At 49.8% G+C, this 17,450-nt stretch overlaps 2 protein-coding genes across 2 annotated transcripts in view; one reads left to right on the forward strand and one right to left on the reverse strand.

Moving 5' to 3' along the window:
• The first annotated feature begins 1,490 nt into the window (after positions 1 to 1,490).
• On the forward strand, positions 1,491 to 2,325 carry Gtsf1l (gametocyte specific factor 1 like). Its single transcript, XM_042270428.2, has one exon. The coding sequence runs from the start codon at positions 1,804 to 1,806 to the stop codon at positions 2,257 to 2,259; it is 456 nt and encodes a 151-aa protein (XP_042126362.1). The 5' UTR covers positions 1,491 to 1,803; the 3' UTR covers positions 2,260 to 2,325.
• Positions 2,326 to 4,710: 2,385 nt separating this feature from the next.
• Positions 4,711 to 17,450, reverse strand: part of Mybl2 (MYB proto-oncogene like 2) — a 33,274-nt gene continuing 20,534 nt past the window's right edge. The window contains exons 7-14 of the mRNA XM_076571208.1: positions 15,820 to 16,116; positions 13,901 to 14,320; positions 12,931 to 13,067; positions 10,613 to 10,712; positions 8,738 to 8,851; positions 7,821 to 7,922; positions 5,700 to 5,849; positions 4,711 to 5,229 (exon numbers count right to left, since the gene is read on the reverse strand). Coding sequence (XP_076427323.1) covers positions 5,101 to 5,229; positions 5,700 to 5,849; positions 7,821 to 7,922; positions 8,738 to 8,851; positions 10,613 to 10,712; positions 12,931 to 13,067; positions 13,901 to 14,320; positions 15,820 to 16,116 — 1,449 coding nt within the window. The 3' untranslated portion in view covers positions 4,711 to 5,100. The remainder of the gene's footprint in view (positions 5,230 to 5,699; positions 5,850 to 7,820; positions 7,923 to 8,737; positions 8,852 to 10,612; positions 10,713 to 12,930; positions 13,068 to 13,900; positions 14,321 to 15,819; positions 16,117 to 17,450) is intronic.

Below are 17,450 nucleotides of genomic sequence, written 5' to 3' on the forward strand. Positions count from 1 at the left end.
CAGTCTCCAGCACTAAAAGGAAGAAAAGGAGGGAAGGAGGGAGAGAGGGAGAGAGGGAGGGAGGGAGGGAGGGAGGGAGGGAGGGAGGGAGGGAGGGAGGGAGGGAGGGAGGGAGGGAGGGAGGGAGGGAGGGAGAGAAAGGCCAAAGAAAAACGTTACCTGCTCCAGTAAAGGTAAAATATTAACTTCAAAGTTGGATAAATCAAGGATTAGAGAGATGTTTCAGTGGTTCTAAGAGCACTTGGTGCTCTTGCAGATGACCCAGGCCCCGACATGGTGACCTGCAACTGTCTATAACTCCAGTTAAGAGCACTTGCTGCTCTTCCAAAGAACCTGGGTTCAGTCCCAGCACCCACATCAGGAGCTCACCTCTAACACCTTCATGTCTCCACCAGCACCAGGCACACATGCAGTTGCACTTACACACAGGCAGGAAAAACACACACAAAATAAAAATCTTATTTTTTTTTTTTTAAAAAAAATCAGTAAATTGGGCCAGGCGGTTATGACGCACACCTTTAATCCCAGCACTCGGGAGGTAGAGCCAGGCAGATCTCTGTGAGTTCAAGGCCAGCCCGGTCTACAGAGCAAGTTCCAGGACAGGCACCAAAACTACACAGAGAAACCCTGTCTTGAAAAACAAACAAACAAACAAACAAAAATCAGTAAATCATTCATGGATACTTCAACTTGTAATTAAACAATGAGAAAGTGTACAAATTGAGGAAGGTGGAAATATTTCTTCAACACTGTATACTTAAAATAAGGGATGACGCCAGGTGTGCTGCACACACCGGAAATTGTAGCACTTGGGAGGCTGAGGCAAAAAGGATTTCAAATTTGGGGAAGAAAAAGAAAAAATGAACCAAAGAAGAGCAGAAAATCAAGACTGAGGATGCAGCTCAGTTCACAGACTGCTTGCCACAAATGCATGAGGCCCTGGGTCTGGTCCCCAGCACCACGTAAACTGGATACAGTAGCACCCATCTATAATCCCAGCACACAAGGTGGAGGCCATCCTCAGCTACATATCAAGATCCAGGCCAACCTGAGCTACATGAAACCTGATCTCGGGAGCGGGGAGGAAGAGAGTGGCGGGACAAAGGAAGAAAAGGAGGCAGGAAGGACTGGCAAAGGGGCTCATTGGGTCAAGATGCTTGCTGCTAAGTCGGACAGCCTGAATTTGATCCCAGAACCCCGGTGGAGGAAGAAAACCAAATCCTTCCTGCAAGTTCTTCTCTGACCTCCACAACAGTGTCACCACACGCCACTCTAAACAAATAAATACATGTAACAAACATTTTTGAAAGACAGCACAAAGTTAGCTGATTTAAACCAATGTATCCTGGCTTTAATTATACTAAGAGTCAGAAGATGCACATGGCAATGCTGATGTCATAAACAAATTTGAATAGCCGCTTTCCCTAAAGCCACTCCCCCAAGCAATGACCAGTCTCTTGCTGATGTCATAAGCTGCCCACTGTGACCACCCATTCTGTCCCTTGACAACACAGGGTCTCAGCCCTTCGAGTCGAAGGGTTGTAACCTGCTAACTTCACCTCCCTGGAAGCTACTGTTTTGGGCTCTTGTATCTGCTTGAGTTAACTTCTCTTGTGGCTCTCTGCTGGTTTTCTCTGCGTAGCTGTTGCTGACGGAACTTGAAGAGTAAGACTTTCACTCTAGAGTCCCAAGAGCCAAAGCCTCGCAGAAGACAGCACCATCTTTCCTACAAAACGGCTTTTCCTTGAGAGGTGTGTCATCTAGCCTTTGGCAGCAGGACACCTGGCTTCCAGTCAAGTCCCCATGGAGCCAGAATCCATAGAAATCTGTCCTTATAACCCTCACCACCGAATTCCACTCAGCCGACTCCAGTACCACCTGGCATCATGCAGGAAGAAGAATCCCAAGAAAGCCAAAAAGATGGCTAGTTGTAAATACAACGCCTGCCACGTGGTCCCCATCAGGAAGCTGGCTGAACACGAAGCTACCTGTGTCAACAGAAGCTCCATGGAGGAAGAGGACACTCTGAGCCCTCTGCACGTGAGTCTCCCACAGCCGCAGAACGAGGACCCGCTACAGGTCCCTTGGCTTTCCAACCCGGACATATGGAATGTTGACGGCGCCAACGGTCACCCAATGTTCGTCCTTAAGAGTTTTGTTCCCCAAAAACTTGTTTGTGAAAGTGACACTCAAGAGTCACAGAGAGGAGACCAACCCCCAGAAGATCCTCAGACCCGGACCAGGAGGGCAAACCTCTAGCAGCGAGAAGAGGGCTCTCAAATGCGTGGATAGACACGAATCTCAGAATAAAAGCCTGCAAAGTAACCGGTCCTGCTCTTGATTGTTTCAAACAGCTTAGGAGGTCTGAGGTGAGGGAGGTGGGGTTTATAACATAGGTGGGAACTCCCATGGGGAACACTTTGACAGTGGCGATGAAAATGATCATCACACACAGGCTTTAATCAAGTAATTCTACACCCAAGACTTCACCCTGTACAGACAGCCACATGTGGCAAATGAGGTCGAGCAGTTATTCAGCGAGGTGTGATTTATAGCAGCACTGACTTACTCATAAGGAGGGCCTACCTGGGGGAGTGATGTCGCGGCTTTACCAATGAGAGAAGGCACTGTGATGAGCCAGCTTAGAAACTGTACAGAGGTTGGAAGCGGGTCACAGCGTGTTCGGAAAAGTTTATAGTTAGGTTCAGCTCACCCTGCAGTCTCTCTGGCAGCTACTTGGTTCTTAAACAGGCAGAGATAACACCTAAGTCAGTGACCCCATGTTCCAATAAAACTGTCTACACAAACAAGAGGCAGGCTAGATTTGGCCAGTGGGATGTAGATTGCCAAACCCTGAGTTTAACTGATAAAAAGCCTAGAAAAGTCTACATTATAGAATGCCAGTTTTACAGGGCCAGAGAGGAAACATGATATGCGTGCCTGTGTTTACATGGCACACACAAGATACAATGGGAATCTGTCCCCAGAGGTCTAAGTGGCTATCACCTGATAAAAGAGCTTCCTCCCTAGACTCGAATAACGGCTGCCTGAATGGAAGACAAGGAGGTAACCAAGGAGCAGGATGACATCTCAGTTTCTTCGCCTGCGCATACATGTGAATGTGCTACCTGGCTTAAATATTTAAAAATATATAACAGCAGCCAGAAGTCATAATTAGGGTTTTGTTAAATGTAAGTTTTTAAGGAAGAAATCTTTACTTCTGAAGACATGGTCTTATTGTGTAGCTGGCCTAGAAGTAACCATATAGTCCAGTTGGCCTTGAACTGTGAAGTGAACTTCCTGTTTCTGCCGGGGTCACAGGGGTCATGCCACATCCAGTTTGGGAGGAAAGCTTTTTTCTTGGGCACACTCCACTCTTGTATAATATTAGAGGGGCCAGGCTTAATATTATACATCCCAGGGGCTCAGGAGAGAGAACTAACGGCGAGGACTATTTTCGGGAAATAGAATCTCAGCACACCGAGCTCTGTAGTCCACTTGCTTTAATTCCTCTGGCATAACATCCTTTATACACAGCTTCAGTTCTGTTCTCGTGCCTAGCTCCTTTTTTGTCTTTCTATATTTATCTACTGTTCCCTCTAAGTTCTATCTTAATTGTTCCCTCTATGTTCTATCTTAATTCTCTCGCCTTAATTCTGTCTCATCTAGGTCCTTTTCATCTTGTTCTTACCCAGCTAGTACTTCCCCATCTGACTCTTCCTCATCTTCCATCTCGTCCACATGTACTCTCTGGTCAAAACCCTCCTTGTTCCTCCCGGGTCTTCGTCTCTCTCTGTCCTCCACGTGCCCTGGAAGTCCCAGTATATACACACTTACAAGCAGTAATCCCTTGGCAGTGCAAACCCAGGCTTCCAGGTTCAAATGGAGGGGTGATAAGAATCACATAGAGGGGCAGTAACTGTTAAAACAAGCCCAGGGGTGAGGCAGGTGCAGCTCAGTGAGAACCTACCTGAGCATGGGGCTCAGGCATAGACTAGGAGGTAGAGTGGGAAAAGCAGGGCCTGTCCCCAAGATCCCTTGCATAAGAGCAGGGAAGTGTCTGAACTGTGGTGTGCTGGCTCGGTCATGTCTTCAGATGTTATTTCTTGCCCTGCTGGAGAGGGTGTGACTCTTAACCTCCCACGGGTTCATCAAACCTCCAACCTCCAACCCAAGGACACTCATGCAAGCTACTCAACACTTCCTGATCTAGACATTAGGCTTAGCATCTCCCTCTTCAAGCTCATGACTGATCACCAGTTACGGGCCATGCTCTACCCACTGAACCTAACCAAGGAGGCAACAGCCTGAGCAATTAAGGCCACAACCTCAGATATATGGCCCTAGGGCTAAGCAGCCTTCTGAACACTGGCCAGAGTTGGGAGGTTCTGCCAGCCCTCTCTTTAGTAATGGTCTCACCTAACGGCTGGCTCAGCTTAAAGCAGCAGCATCTCCTTGGAGGCCCAGAGCCACCCATGGCCCCAGCCAAGTACCGTACAGTCGTGAGGCATTAAGACATTAAAGCTGAATGCACCATTCCAACAACCTCTCCAAACCAGTTTCCATCCACCCACACCATGAGTTCTTGGGAGCTTTGCGGAGACACCCACTGGGCAAAGCTGGTAACTCTGAGGACAAAGGTCCACATGCCTTTATCAACTGAAGCCACTGAGGCACTTCGAGCAAGGCCTAGAAGGCAGAGTCACGCTGCATAGGGAGAACGGCATTTTATTGTGGAGAGAATGTACCAACGGGGGATGAGAAAAGGAACACTCCTAGCCACACCCTCTATCCTAAGCAGGGGTGAGATGAGGCCAGGCCTGCTGAGAGCTTGGGAGAAGCTAACAGGGCTCCTTGTGGCATCGGGGACAGGACAGACAGGCCTAGGAGTGGGACTTTGTTCTGTTAGCACCAGGAACTTCACGAAGCTAGACCTGGGGACAGGATATAGTGTGTTCCTTCTGCTGCCACTGAGTAGTCTGAGGGGCTGACAGCAGACGACTTCCTGAAGCTGACCACCTGAATGTGATTTCAATGCATACCTCACCCCGACCCTAGCCCCTGTAAACATGAAAACAGGCTTGTGCCCTCTCAGCCCCTTCAGGACAGAATGAGGGTCCGAGATGATCGGCTGGGCTTTAAGCGGCCCAGGAGCTGCCGGGCTTTCTCTTGCATGAAGAGCTGGTCTTTGGTGCCTCCACAGGCCACCATCTTCCAGGCGCTGGTCATCTGGTAGGAGGTGAGAGGGTAAGCTCAGTAAGAAACCCTGGTGGTCCTGGCTAGTAAGGGTGGGGACATTTCTAGGACCCTCCCTCTGGATGTGGAAGCCAGCCTTTGCTCCCTCCATTTTCTTTGGTGGTCTCAGGGAAGTCATGCCCCACCTGTGGGCTCAACAGTGAAGCAGGAGGCTGAGGCAGGGGAAATGCACAGCACCCATTGGCCTCATGAGAAGCCACAGCTGGACAGATGAGGAGGCTGGGATGCAAGGGCCCAGGCCAGCTGCTGTCAATAACAGAGCACTAAGCAAACCAAACACAGGTAATGACCCTGTGACAGGTTAAGTCCAGGCCTCAGGAAGGAAATGGGGCTGGGGAAATCTAGGCAGGGGAGATCAGGAACGACTTCCCATAGGAAGTAGCATTTGGGCCAAGATCACAAAAGTTAAGTTAATCAGGCAAACAGCCACAGGAAGCACTCACAGGGGCAGGGGCTGGAATGTGGCTCCGGGCCTTCTGGGTGGCCACCACCTTCTCAGGTTTGGCCTGCAGGAAGCCCTGGTTGAGCAGGCTGTTGTCCTCTTTGATACCTGGCAGAGTGAAGCTAGAGGAACTGGACGGGACACTTGTTGGCTGAAATCAAAACCCAGTTAGTCACCACTTTGCCACAAGATCTTTGCCAGGAGAAAACAAAACAAAAGGGAAACACAACCTGGTATCCTGGCAGCCACCCGTACCCACCCGCCGCGCTGCTGAGAGCTAGAGCAGGGTGTTCTCTCTAAGCCTCAGTTCCCCTTCAGATATGGAGTTCACACACGATCCCTTTAATCTTAAAAGATTAAAGGAGTATCTGTGAACCGATCACTTTAGAGCCCAGCAATGCCAGCTCCTGTCACGTGAGGCCCCACATGGTGCTCCAGGCTTCCTGGTGCAGACACACTCAAAAGCATCAAGTGGAATGAATGTGCCCTGGACCCATAAGCACCCTGCTCTGCTCACCGGCTTGCCGTCTCAATGTTCCCCTTGGGGCCCAGGGCCTAGGAAGCCAAGACCACAGGCTAATTATTTCCCACACCCATCTCCACAGCAGGGCTCATCTCCTCCACAGCAGAGCTCACTCCACAGTGCTCATCTCCTCCACAGCAGAGCTCACTCCACAGTGCTCATCTCCACAGCAGAGCTCACTCCACAGTGCTCATCTCCACAGCAGAGCTCACTCCACAGCAGAGCTCACTCCACAGTGCTCATCTCCACAGCAGAGCTCACTCCACAGTGCTCATCTCCACAGCAGAGCTCACTCCACAGCAGAGCTCACTCCACAGCAGAGCTCACTCCACAGTCCTCAACTCACCCCGAGTGGGTGAGGCCCTGACCTCAACCCCCAGCACTGCTTAAAACAAGACAAATATGTGCCTCAAAGAGAGGCGACCGAAGGTCTGACTGAAGGGAGCAAGCCCCTCACCTGGCAGTGCTCTCTGGAAACGGCTTTTCTAGAAGGACAACAGCACTACCTGTAAGATCTGTCTAGCAATCACACCCTTCATCATGCTCCCGGCCCTCCTCACTGCCTCTACTGGTGCCAGGTCCAAAGGTAACTCCAAAAGGCAGTCCAAACACAGAGAAATGGGCTCAACCTAGACTATAAGAGGATTCCTGGCAGTTAGATAAAAGCCAGTATTGCTCAGGAGCTTGTGAAGCCGGTTCCCCTCTACCAAAAGGAGCCATTTCCCTTTCCTCTGGCAGAAGGGACCTGTGGCCACCTGTGGTGCTTATCAGTCTATCAAAGCTTATTTATGCCAGGCTCCAGGCTCCCTCAGCATCACAAGTACCTGTTACTCATTCGCAGCCCATGCTAGCTGGCATCTTAGCCCTTCTCATCTCCTCCCTTGCCCCAAATCCCAGTTCCCTCCTGGCAGCTACACATTCTCCTTCTAACCCTCTTATTCTCACTGTTTTCTCTATTCTCTATCCCCTTCTACCCTCCCCTCTCTCGCAGACAGCCCTGGTCATCATGTCTAGTCTACTGTCTATGTTCAGCCTATACTTTCTCTGCTCTGGACTCTTCCAAATGTCTCTGGCTATTCTCTCTCTACCCATCTACAATAAAAAAAACCCTTCCCATTACCATACAATGGAACTGCCATGCTATCAGTTTATACACCAGGTCAAGCCAGGCCACATCCCATCAACTCCAAGGGACCAGTAGCACAGCACCTGGGCTCTCAGAGGGGTGACTTCTATGCCCAGAAGAGCAAGGCTGGCCTGTAGGCCAGACAGTAGCTGCTCAGGGCTGATGTGCCTCAACCCCTCGGCTGTGCTTGGGGCACATGTGGTTGACACTTGGTGGGAAGGGTGGTACTGGGGGCCCACAGTGTTCTAGCAATATAACTCCTGTCAAATAAAGCCTAGGAAAGACACATCGGAACTCTTAGTGAAATTCAGCCTGGGTGCCCAGATCTGCCATCTCCTGCCAATCTTCTAACACCAGGCCCAACCAGAGAACCAGAAACCCACCCCATCTAAAGGGTCCTCTCCATAACTAGACAGCTGCAGAGGAAGGTTCCTGAAGCCCTGTAGGGCAGGTAAGTCATGTCAGCCCCTTACCAAGGACAGAGCTTTGGGCAGTGTAGACATCAGCTTCCCATCTTCATCCACAATGTCAAGAGCCAGAGACTTTCGGACTTTCTTGATAGGGCTTCGTCGCAGCTGAGGGTTGGGAAAGAAAAGGATGGTTAGCATGAGCAATCAGGTTTGCCATGGCCAACGCCTCAATGACCACGGTCACTGAATCAGGACTTTCAAGAGTGGAATCTTCAAGGCATAGCTAGCAGGTCTTGCTCTTGTGATATGGGAAGACCAGGAGACCTTGGCTACATTGGACTCTGACCCAGGCAGTCCTTACCCTGCCAGACACTGTGGGTCCTTCCCAGCCTCACTGCCTGGCTTTGCCTGTCATCTCTCCCTAGGGAGAGCAGTCTAGGAAAAAGCCCAAAAGCAAGATCTGAAGTGCCACCCGTGGCTAGAGGAGCTGGACAGTGCAATGGGAAGGAAGCAGACCCTGAGTCTGGTATCTCACCAGGGGGCTCTGTGAATCCCACCTCACCTGACGGAAACCCCACACACTGCTTTCATGACCAAGGTACCCACCCTCTTCCTAGCTCACTACCATCGGAAAGGAACACTTGGAATCTGTCCCCTCCACTCCCTTCCTCCCACATGAACTCAGACGGCCACGAGGTGTGTGGGCATGCCTGTCTCCAGATCCACTGAGCTCTGTAAGTCTCACCCGACCACTACTGCGCCCACCACCACCCCCAGCCCAAGCCCACTTCAGAAGGGTCTATTCACAATGCTGGATGAGTGAGAGCATCATTCATAGCACAGGAGGCCACAGGTAAGAAGCCAGGACCCTCTGAAAGGTGCATTCACGTAAGGCACTTACTTCCCGGGTCCTCCCTGACCTCAGGGCTGACTTCATATGCCAACTGTCCAGGCAGAGTAAGGGTCCTCAGGCCACTCACCCCAGGCTTTCTTTTCTGCTTCTCAGGCCTCACATCGTCCTCAATGATGAGCTCAATGCCAGCCTCCGAACGTAGCACTTCCTTCAAGTCTTCTTCCAGGTGAGGGGTCTGGGGCTGTGGATGGAGGTAAGGGTGATCCTCACGAGGCCCACTCAGGCCGTGTAGGTCTGAGAGAGGTAGACAGTACTAGCTAGGCAAGCAAAGGGAGCCTAGACCAGGACACTGACTTCACAAGCATTGTTCATAACCATTAGTGGTCCTGCCTTAGACAAATGAAGACCCTGACCCCGAAGGCCTACACATCTGGAGGCGCAGCCTTACATCCCACATAGTCCTGTTTTCATGTCTATGGAGTAAAAACTTGGGCTCATACCAGAGCCTGCCTGACTCAGGCCACAGCAGTTATTATAATCCAGATGCTTGAGCCTGGCCTTCCCCAAAGTCCCAGCTACTCATGGGTCAAGGCAGAAGCATCACTTGAACCCAGGAATTTCAGACAGCACCTGTCTATAACCACAGCACTGTGGTGCCAAGGCAGGAGGAATCAGTCTGGGCAAGTTCAAGGATAGACTTGATAGTGTGTTGGTTAGTTTCCCATTAACTTGACACAAACTAGAGTCATCTGAGAGGAGGAAACCTGAACTGAGAAAATGTTTCCAAACAGAATGGGGTGTAGGCAAATCTGTGAGGGAATTGTCTTGATTAATAATTGATGTGGGAGGGCCCACTGTGGGCTGTGCCCCGCTTGGGAAGGTAGTCCTGGAGTATGTAAGAAAGCAACTGAGCAGGCCATGAGGAGCAAGACAAGTACAGAGCATCCCCCATGGTCTCTGCATCAGTTCCTGCCTCCAGGTTCCTGCCCAGACTCCCCTCCGTGATGGACTTCCAAGTGTAAGCCGAAATAAACCCTATCTCCCTTAAGCTGCTTTGGTCAGTGTTTTACCACAGCAACAGAAACCCAAGACACTGAACATCACAGACAAAAGCTATCTCCAAACCAAGAACCCACATACACTAAACGCCCAGGCTCCTTCTGTCCTTGTTCTACACTAACTGGGACATTAGGGTGTGTTTCCATGGCTCAGGCTCAGAAGCTCCAAGCGACCTCTCTAACCTCGGGTAGCAAAGACTAGGAGAGAGTGAACTCCTCAGTGACACTTCAAATGCCATACAAAAAGCCCCTGAACACAAACCACACCTGCCAAGAACAAGCCTGATAGGCGACCAGTTCAACAGACAGCATCTCTGCTCTAATGAGGGGCAGCAGTAGTAACTAGTACTCGTGACTGCCACACGTACCAGTCCCTGGAAACCCCACTTACCCTAGAGTCAACAAGATAACCTTTGCCTTTGCTGAGCCCTTCCTTCCCTGCTCCCCATGAGTGCAGACTGGCTCATCATCTCCTTGCCTCGACATCCTGAGTGCTGGATTATAGGCATGGACCACCACACCTGGCTTCCACCTCCCCACCCCCAACTTTTAAATATAGTCTCACGTTGCTCTGGCTAGCCTCAAACTTTTAGGCAGCTGAGCATAACCTTGAACTTTTGATCTGCCTGCCTCCTCCAGCTGCCAAGTACAGGTATCACAGGTGTGTGTCACTATGCACGGCTCGGCCCTTTTCGTTACAGTAAGCTCTTTAGTTATTTAGGTGGCATGCGTTTTAATGTTCACATCCCCTGTCCTACACACTGTTTCACCAAGATACCACTAACTCTGCCACCAGCCAGTGTCTGCCTGCCTGACACACTGAAGGTACTCAGGAAATGCAGATGAGGGACAAGGAGAAATTGTACCTTATTAGACTACAGAGACCAGAGAGAAAGGTCTTAGGTGAGTCCACCCCAGAGACTCACAGCAGCCACGCCACATACCAGGGGCTTCAGTGGTCCGTACTTCTCCAGGGCGTTCTTGAACGGGGTTGGCGTGTGGGGAGTGTTGTCCATGGAGTACTTCTGATCTGGGGTGACAAACCTGCCACAGGCAGAGGAGGCTCAGCAGGACAGCGCAGACTCCCGCTTTCCTGGTCGTGACCAGTGACCCCCAACCCCCACACACTCTTTCACTGGTCCAATGACCTGCTTACCTTCCCGCACAAGTCTAAGTCAGGGTCCTAGAGGAAGGGCTATCCTCAGATAAAGGACAGGAAAGGGGGGAGGAGACCATGATAATGCTAGAGAGTGCTGCCCCATAGAAGTACAGTTTGGGGACTTCCCAGAACGAGGCAGGCCCGGAAAGGCCACAAACCCGTGTGCCTTCTCTACAGAAAGCAGGCGGCATAGGTACAAGACGGAGCGGCCACCATCTCCACAAGCCCTCTCAAATCACCGTGGTGGGGCAGAAATGCGGAAAGGACGTTATCTGCAGTTCCTCCATGTTCTCACCCTATCTGCACACAACTCAGGGGCCACGCTGCTCTTTACACAAAGGCATGCTGCCACCTTCTAGCTTTGGCACTTCCCTTCTACTAAGCCACAACCTCTATGACACGAGGGAACACGTTCTGGGCATGGTGACACATACCTGTGACACCAGCACTTGGGAGGCAGAAGCAGAAGACAGTAAGTCAGAGTCACTCTCAGCTACACGCTATGTCTGAGGCCAGTGTAGGACACATGAGAGCCTGCTCAAACAATAACACACCCCCAAACACAGGATGCATGAAATAAAACCCCTTCTAGCAACAAATCCCCACCGATTTGGAATTTAATCTAAATAATTCTTGCCTGGTGTGCCTTAGAAAGCATCACAAAGAATCTTTGGAAGAGAAGAGTATCAAAAGAATTTGTGATAATAATCCGCACTTAAAAATAAGGCAAATTTTCCACCTCTGGTCAAAATGAACAGCAAGAACCAGATATGCCCTCACCAACAGGAAACAGATGAACAGTGGTGCTGGAGATTTGTGACACTGGGCAACTGCGGAAAGTGATCCGAGAAAAAAGGAGCCTATGGCTATTCCAGTTAATTATCTATCTCCTAACCACAAAATAGGGAGAGGACATCCAGGTGGAGCCTAGCGGTCACATGAGCTGCAGAGAGTGACATACAGGCCTGGGAATGTCACTCAGTCTCGTCAGCCACATTGGATGAGTTCGATCCCTTCTTTTTTTATTGAGATGGGGTCTCACTATGTAGCCTTGGTAGGCCTGGAACTTGCAATGTACACCAGGCTGGCCTTGAACTCACAGAGTTCTACCTGCCTCTGCCTCCTGAGTACTGGGATTAAAGGCATGCACCACCATGCCCACCCTGTTCTGTCCTTAATAAATCCTTAGAAGACTCACTTTTTTCTTTTTTTCTTTTTTTCTTTTTTTTTTCAAGACAGGGTTTCTCTGTGTAGCTTTGGAGCCTGTCCTGGAACTCATTCTGTAGCCCAGGCTGGCCTCAAACTCAGAGATCCGGCTGCCTCTGCCTCCCAAGTGCTGGGATTCAAGGCGTGCGCCACCAGCGCCTGGCAAAAGACTCACTTCTAAATAACTTAGCTGCACCACAGAACAAAATCTAATACACACAAATACAAGATTACATAGCAGTAAGATCGACAACACAGGCCTCTAATCACATTCGACTAGGCAGAAGGAAAAGGCCAGGTCTACCATGGTTCAGCATCCCTGCTAAAGGGCTCAGATGTGAAGTCCAGGATTCTCGTCTGAATGTAAGAACTACTCACAACACTATCGTTACCAGATTGAGTGACTTCTAACCAGTGGGTTTTAATAAATTGCTTCTGAAAAGTCATCTCATTACCTTGTGCAAAATTCCTTAACTAGCTCCTTCAACAGAGAGAGGAGCATCTACCTGGAATTCCACTGTGCCACAAGAGGAAGTGGGCACACTGTAAAAGCCCTTCCTCCAGCAGGCTGAGGCCAGACACAACTGCACTCACTGCTCTAGGCTCCTGAGTCAGACAGAGCCCAAGGTGCACTTCCAAACACATCTGATCCATACTTGATGCTCATCAAAAGAGGGGAAATATTAGTTTTTTTTTTTGTTTGTTTTTTTGTTTTTTTGGTGGCAATTTGAACACTGTTTCTGAGATCCAGGACTATCAAGTTAAAAAATAAAAGTGAGGAAAAAGAAGGTAAAGAACCAGGCTCTTCAGACAAGGAAAATCGGTGCGGTGGCCACGCCCCAGGATCAGAGCACCTCCCCTTTGTCCAGGGTGGGCAGGTGGCCAGCAGGAACTCACGATGGATACTTCTGGTGCAGGGGCGTCTTATCCCTGTGTAAGGGTGTGGTGACCACCACCTTTTGGCTGCACACCGGGGTGGATGTCAGTGAGGGCTCCAGCTCCAGGGTATCCTGTTTGTTCCAGAAGTTCAGAAACTGCCAGGGAAGAAGAGATAGAACACGTGACAAGATGAGGCCTTTGACGGACAGAGGAACAGATCCTCAGACACCCCTCTCCACGCCTGTTCTATAAGTTGAGGTCTTGTCCTGACCTGTAGGACACCAACAAAGACTTCTTTCAACAAGAATGACTCAGTCCTTCTGTCTTTCCTCTACCATCTAGCGAGGCCCTGCAGCTTTCTCAATGCAAGGAATCCCTCTACCCCTGGGAGCCCCCTGGATTCCTAGTTATCAACTTGATGGTGTTTACAATCACCATGGGAACAAACCTCTGGGCGTGTCGGCAAGGGATTTTTCTAGATTAGGTTAAATGAGATGGGGATGACCTACCCTAATGTGGGCAGTGCCAATCCATAGCCTGGGGTCTTGGACTGAATAACAAGGAAAAAGGGAGCCGAACAGGACATCATCCCGCCTCCTGACTGGCTGCAGTGTGACTGGCTGCATGATGTCCTTGCTATGATGGACTACACCTTGGAACCGTCGCCAAAATAAAGCTGTCCTTTCTTCAGCTGCTTTCATCAAGTGTTTTGATGGGACACAGCAACAGGACAAGTGACTTGTCCTTACCCAGCCCCACTCCCAGCATCACGGCTCTTTTCCATTTTATCACCCATCTGTGTACACCCAGAGCGCATGCTTCCTTAGGGCAGGACCAGGTCTGGTTCTGCTCACCTAGACTGGGTCCCTAGCACCAAGCACAGGCAGATACTCAGTGAATACTGATTATTTAGTGTGGGCCTGTGCCAGACCCTGCGGCACTAGGTGTTTATACGTGGAAGCCAAGGTAGCCAGAGGGACCCACACACCTGGGAAGGAGAGAAGGGAAGGGTTTTGACGGGTGTGCTCTTGGGGGTAAGACTGTTACAGGAGTCCAGGAAGGACAGGCTGGCACTGTTTTCTGTGACAGGCGACAGGGCCACACGCCGTTTCTTTTGTCGCTTGAGTACTGAGGGTGGTGTGCCAATGCCTGAGCCCCCAACCTCAGTGCTGGGGGAGATGGGGATCAGTTCCCCGCGGCTGCCCCGGCTCAGGTCTGAAATAGTGTGACCATCGAGCCGATACTCAGTCATGCTGGGCCCTGGTGTGGCGGTCTGTCGGGAGATGAGTGCCTGTTGCTGCTGCTGCTGTGATGTCTGGGGCTGCACCGGGCTGCTGTTGACGCTGCCCTCGGTGGATGCTTCTTCAGGAAGATCAAATTTACTCAGGTCACACCAAGCATCAGGGTCCTGCCAGAAAGGGAGGTTAGAATACAGCAGGACTTCATTCGTTACAGGAAAACACACCAGTATCAAATTTAGTCCCTTATCCCTGGGATCAGGCTTTACCACTTACATTTCACTTCCTCAGTGTTCTACATATACTAAAGTTTGAACGGGATGCCTGCCCATCAACAGCTTTACAATCCCCATAGCAACCTATAAGAAGCATGACTTGGCTTTTTCAGTAATTCATTGCATTTATTTATACGTGAGTGTCAAGGACAACCTGAAGGAGTTAGTTCGCTCCTTCTGCTATGTGGGTGCTGAGGACTGAAGTCAGATGGTCAGACTTGGTGGCAAGTGCCTCTATCTGCTGAGCCATCCCACTGGCTCCCTTCCCTGCTTTTACATCAAGGAACCCACACTAAGCTCCAAAGAACACAGAGAATTACTACACATCCTCTCTTTACCCAAAGCCTTCTGCAAACAGAAGGTTCCACTTTGATCCTGAAGGTGTGGCCTGTGTAGATCCAGAGGCAGCTCATTCCTGAGAGGAGACACTGGCTTGCAGCTAGGCTGACCTCAGACCCACACCCTGACCTCAGAGATCAGCGGCCCATCAGCATCTTGGAACTAGAAAGCATATCCTGCAGGAATGCCTGGGAAGGATGCTGGCGGAGATGGAGAGTAGGTTTGGTAGATCCTTTCCCTGATCTTCACCACTCCAGCAGGAGGAAACCATAAAAGAGTCTGAGTCACATGTCAGGATTTAACTCCTAGCTGACACAGCCTAAAACTGGCTATCACATCAGAGGGGAGGCCCCACCCACAGGCTCTCAGACAAGGTCAGTGTTTAGCTATTTTCTCAGAAATGACACATTCCCTCCTAGAGGAAAGTTACAAGAGCCACGAGGCCCCTCCCTGCAGTGTTAAAGCTGTAAATAACTGCTGGTAAGAGACTCTGCCAGGAGAGCTGCATGCACACTGGGCTGGGAGCTCCAGGGACACTGCCCGAGTCTGTCACTCATGCTGGGTCAGCTTTCTAGTGATGCGGCAGTCTTGTGGGATTACAGGATACCCACAATCCTCTAAGTTTCTCCAGGAACTCATTAGTTCAGCATGCTAGAGCTGTGTGGAATCGTTCTTTGATCTGCCCTTGATACCACATCTGGGTAAACAGTTACTTGTTTGTCTCCCCAGGAAAAGCCACATAAGGAACACAACCTCCAACACCTAATCACAGCATGGCCTTGGGCTGGGCAGCCAAACCCGCGTGCTGCTCCAGAGGCAACCAGAATTCCCCACGCTTCCAGTGCCCTTCTCCAGTGAGACCTAACCAGATGATGCCAATTCACTGCCCTCTGAGAATCCTTTTCACCCCATTCCATGCTGTAGGGCAAGGATTGCAATGACCTCACTGGTGTCTCTAGCCTGCTCAGAGCTGTGCAACCTCATCGGTCAATAAATGCTGGGGGGTGGGGGGGTGGAGAGGCAAGTTCACAAGAGAAGTGCTGGAACCAACATACCGACTCTATCAAGTCCAGGGCTTCAGAGAGGCTGGACCCTACAGCAGGGATGAGGAGGTTTGCCGCCTCTACCACCCATTTGTAGGGCAGGCTGGTTTCTGGCGAGGAGTCCTCCTGATATTCACGCTTGAGGGATTCCAGGGGCTCTGGGGTGTGCACTTCTCCCAGATCGGGGGGCACAGGCTCCTGTTCCTGCTCTTTAGCACAAGCAGCAGCAGCTGCTGCAGCCTCCTCCTCACTGCTCTCCTCTTCCTTCACAGTAGAGGGCGCCAGGGGCCAGCCGGTCACAAGACTTCCCTGTCAGATCCAAGGCACACCGTATATTTTTGTTGAAACAGACTATGCTGTAAGTTTCTATCTAAAAACACATAATACAAATCAAATATAAAGGAAACTAGGATGAAGAGAAACTGAGAGACATTCCAACTATACTGTACATTTGGAAAATATCAGTATGACACGTGCTGATGAGACTTACAGATAAATAACTGATTCCGGACTGTCATGGGAAGAGTGGAACATGGACTACAGACGAGACAGAGTTCCTGACTCAATGCCGGCCATGGTAGCACTTGTTATCCCAGAACTTGGAGGCCAAGGCAAGATAGTGATAGTGAATAGTTCACATAGTGAGTTCTACAGAGATGGCTCAGCAGATAAGGATGCCTGCAGCTGGGGGACAACCTGAGTTGATCCGTAAGACCCATGCCATACGGCAGAGAAAACAGATGCTATCCTGACCTCCACACACATCATGATGCATGCACACACACGGCTTTTAAAGCAACAAAAATGTTTTAAAATGTTTAAAGCAAGCAAACAAAACAAACCATTATGCACTCATGTTTTTTGGTTTTTTGGTTTTTTTTTCTTTTTTGTTTTTTTCGAGACAAGGTTTCTCTAACAGCCCTCATAGAGATCTGCCTGCCTCTGCTTCCTGAGTGCTGGCATTAAACACATGGGCAACTATGCCCGGCTATACACACACACACACACACACACACACACACACACGCTTTTTAAAAAATGTTTTGTTTTTTTCTATAAACTTTTTTTTAAAGATTTATTTATTTATTATGTATACAGCACGTATGACTGCCAGCCAGAAGAGGGCACCAGATCTCATTACAGATGGTTGTGAGTCACCATGTGGGTGCTGGGAATTGAACTCAGGACTTCTGGAAGAGCAGTCAGTGCCCTTATCCTCTGAGCCATCTCTCTAGCCCCTAAAAAATGATTTTTTTAAAGCAAGCCAACAATAACAAATCGTTTCCACCACCACAAGGTTCAGAATCAACGTGGAAGTCCCTGAATTAGAAACAGACATACCATGAGCATAAGTGAATACCCTTATCTTAGGATATACAAGCAGAAGCACAGAGCCTCCAGGGGATAAAAATGTAGTTAACTCTCAGTTTCTCTTTCTTTCCTTTTTCTTTTTTGAGGCAGGATTTCTATGTAGTCCCAGGTGGCTTTTAAGTCTCTAAATAGATCAGTCTCTGCTTTCAGGGTGCTGAGACTAAAGTTGTGGGCCCAGGCACCCAGGCACCCAGGCCTAGATGAAGTAAATCCCAAATGGACACACAGAATAATACAGCAAGTTAATGTAAATGAGGCAAATGGGAAAAATG

Source organism: Peromyscus maniculatus, chromosome 4 (genome assembly GCF_049852395.1).
Source record: "Peromyscus maniculatus bairdii isolate BWxNUB_F1_BW_parent chromosome 4, HU_Pman_BW_mat_3.1, whole genome shotgun sequence".
NCBI lineage: Eukaryota > Metazoa > Chordata > Mammalia > Rodentia > Cricetidae > Peromyscus > Peromyscus maniculatus.

Bases quoted from the DNA above. Each gene is read 5' to 3' on its own strand.
- Gtsf1l (XM_042270428.2), top strand. From the start codon at position 1,804: ATGGAGCCAGAATCCATAGAAATCTGTCCTTATAACCCTCACCACCGA.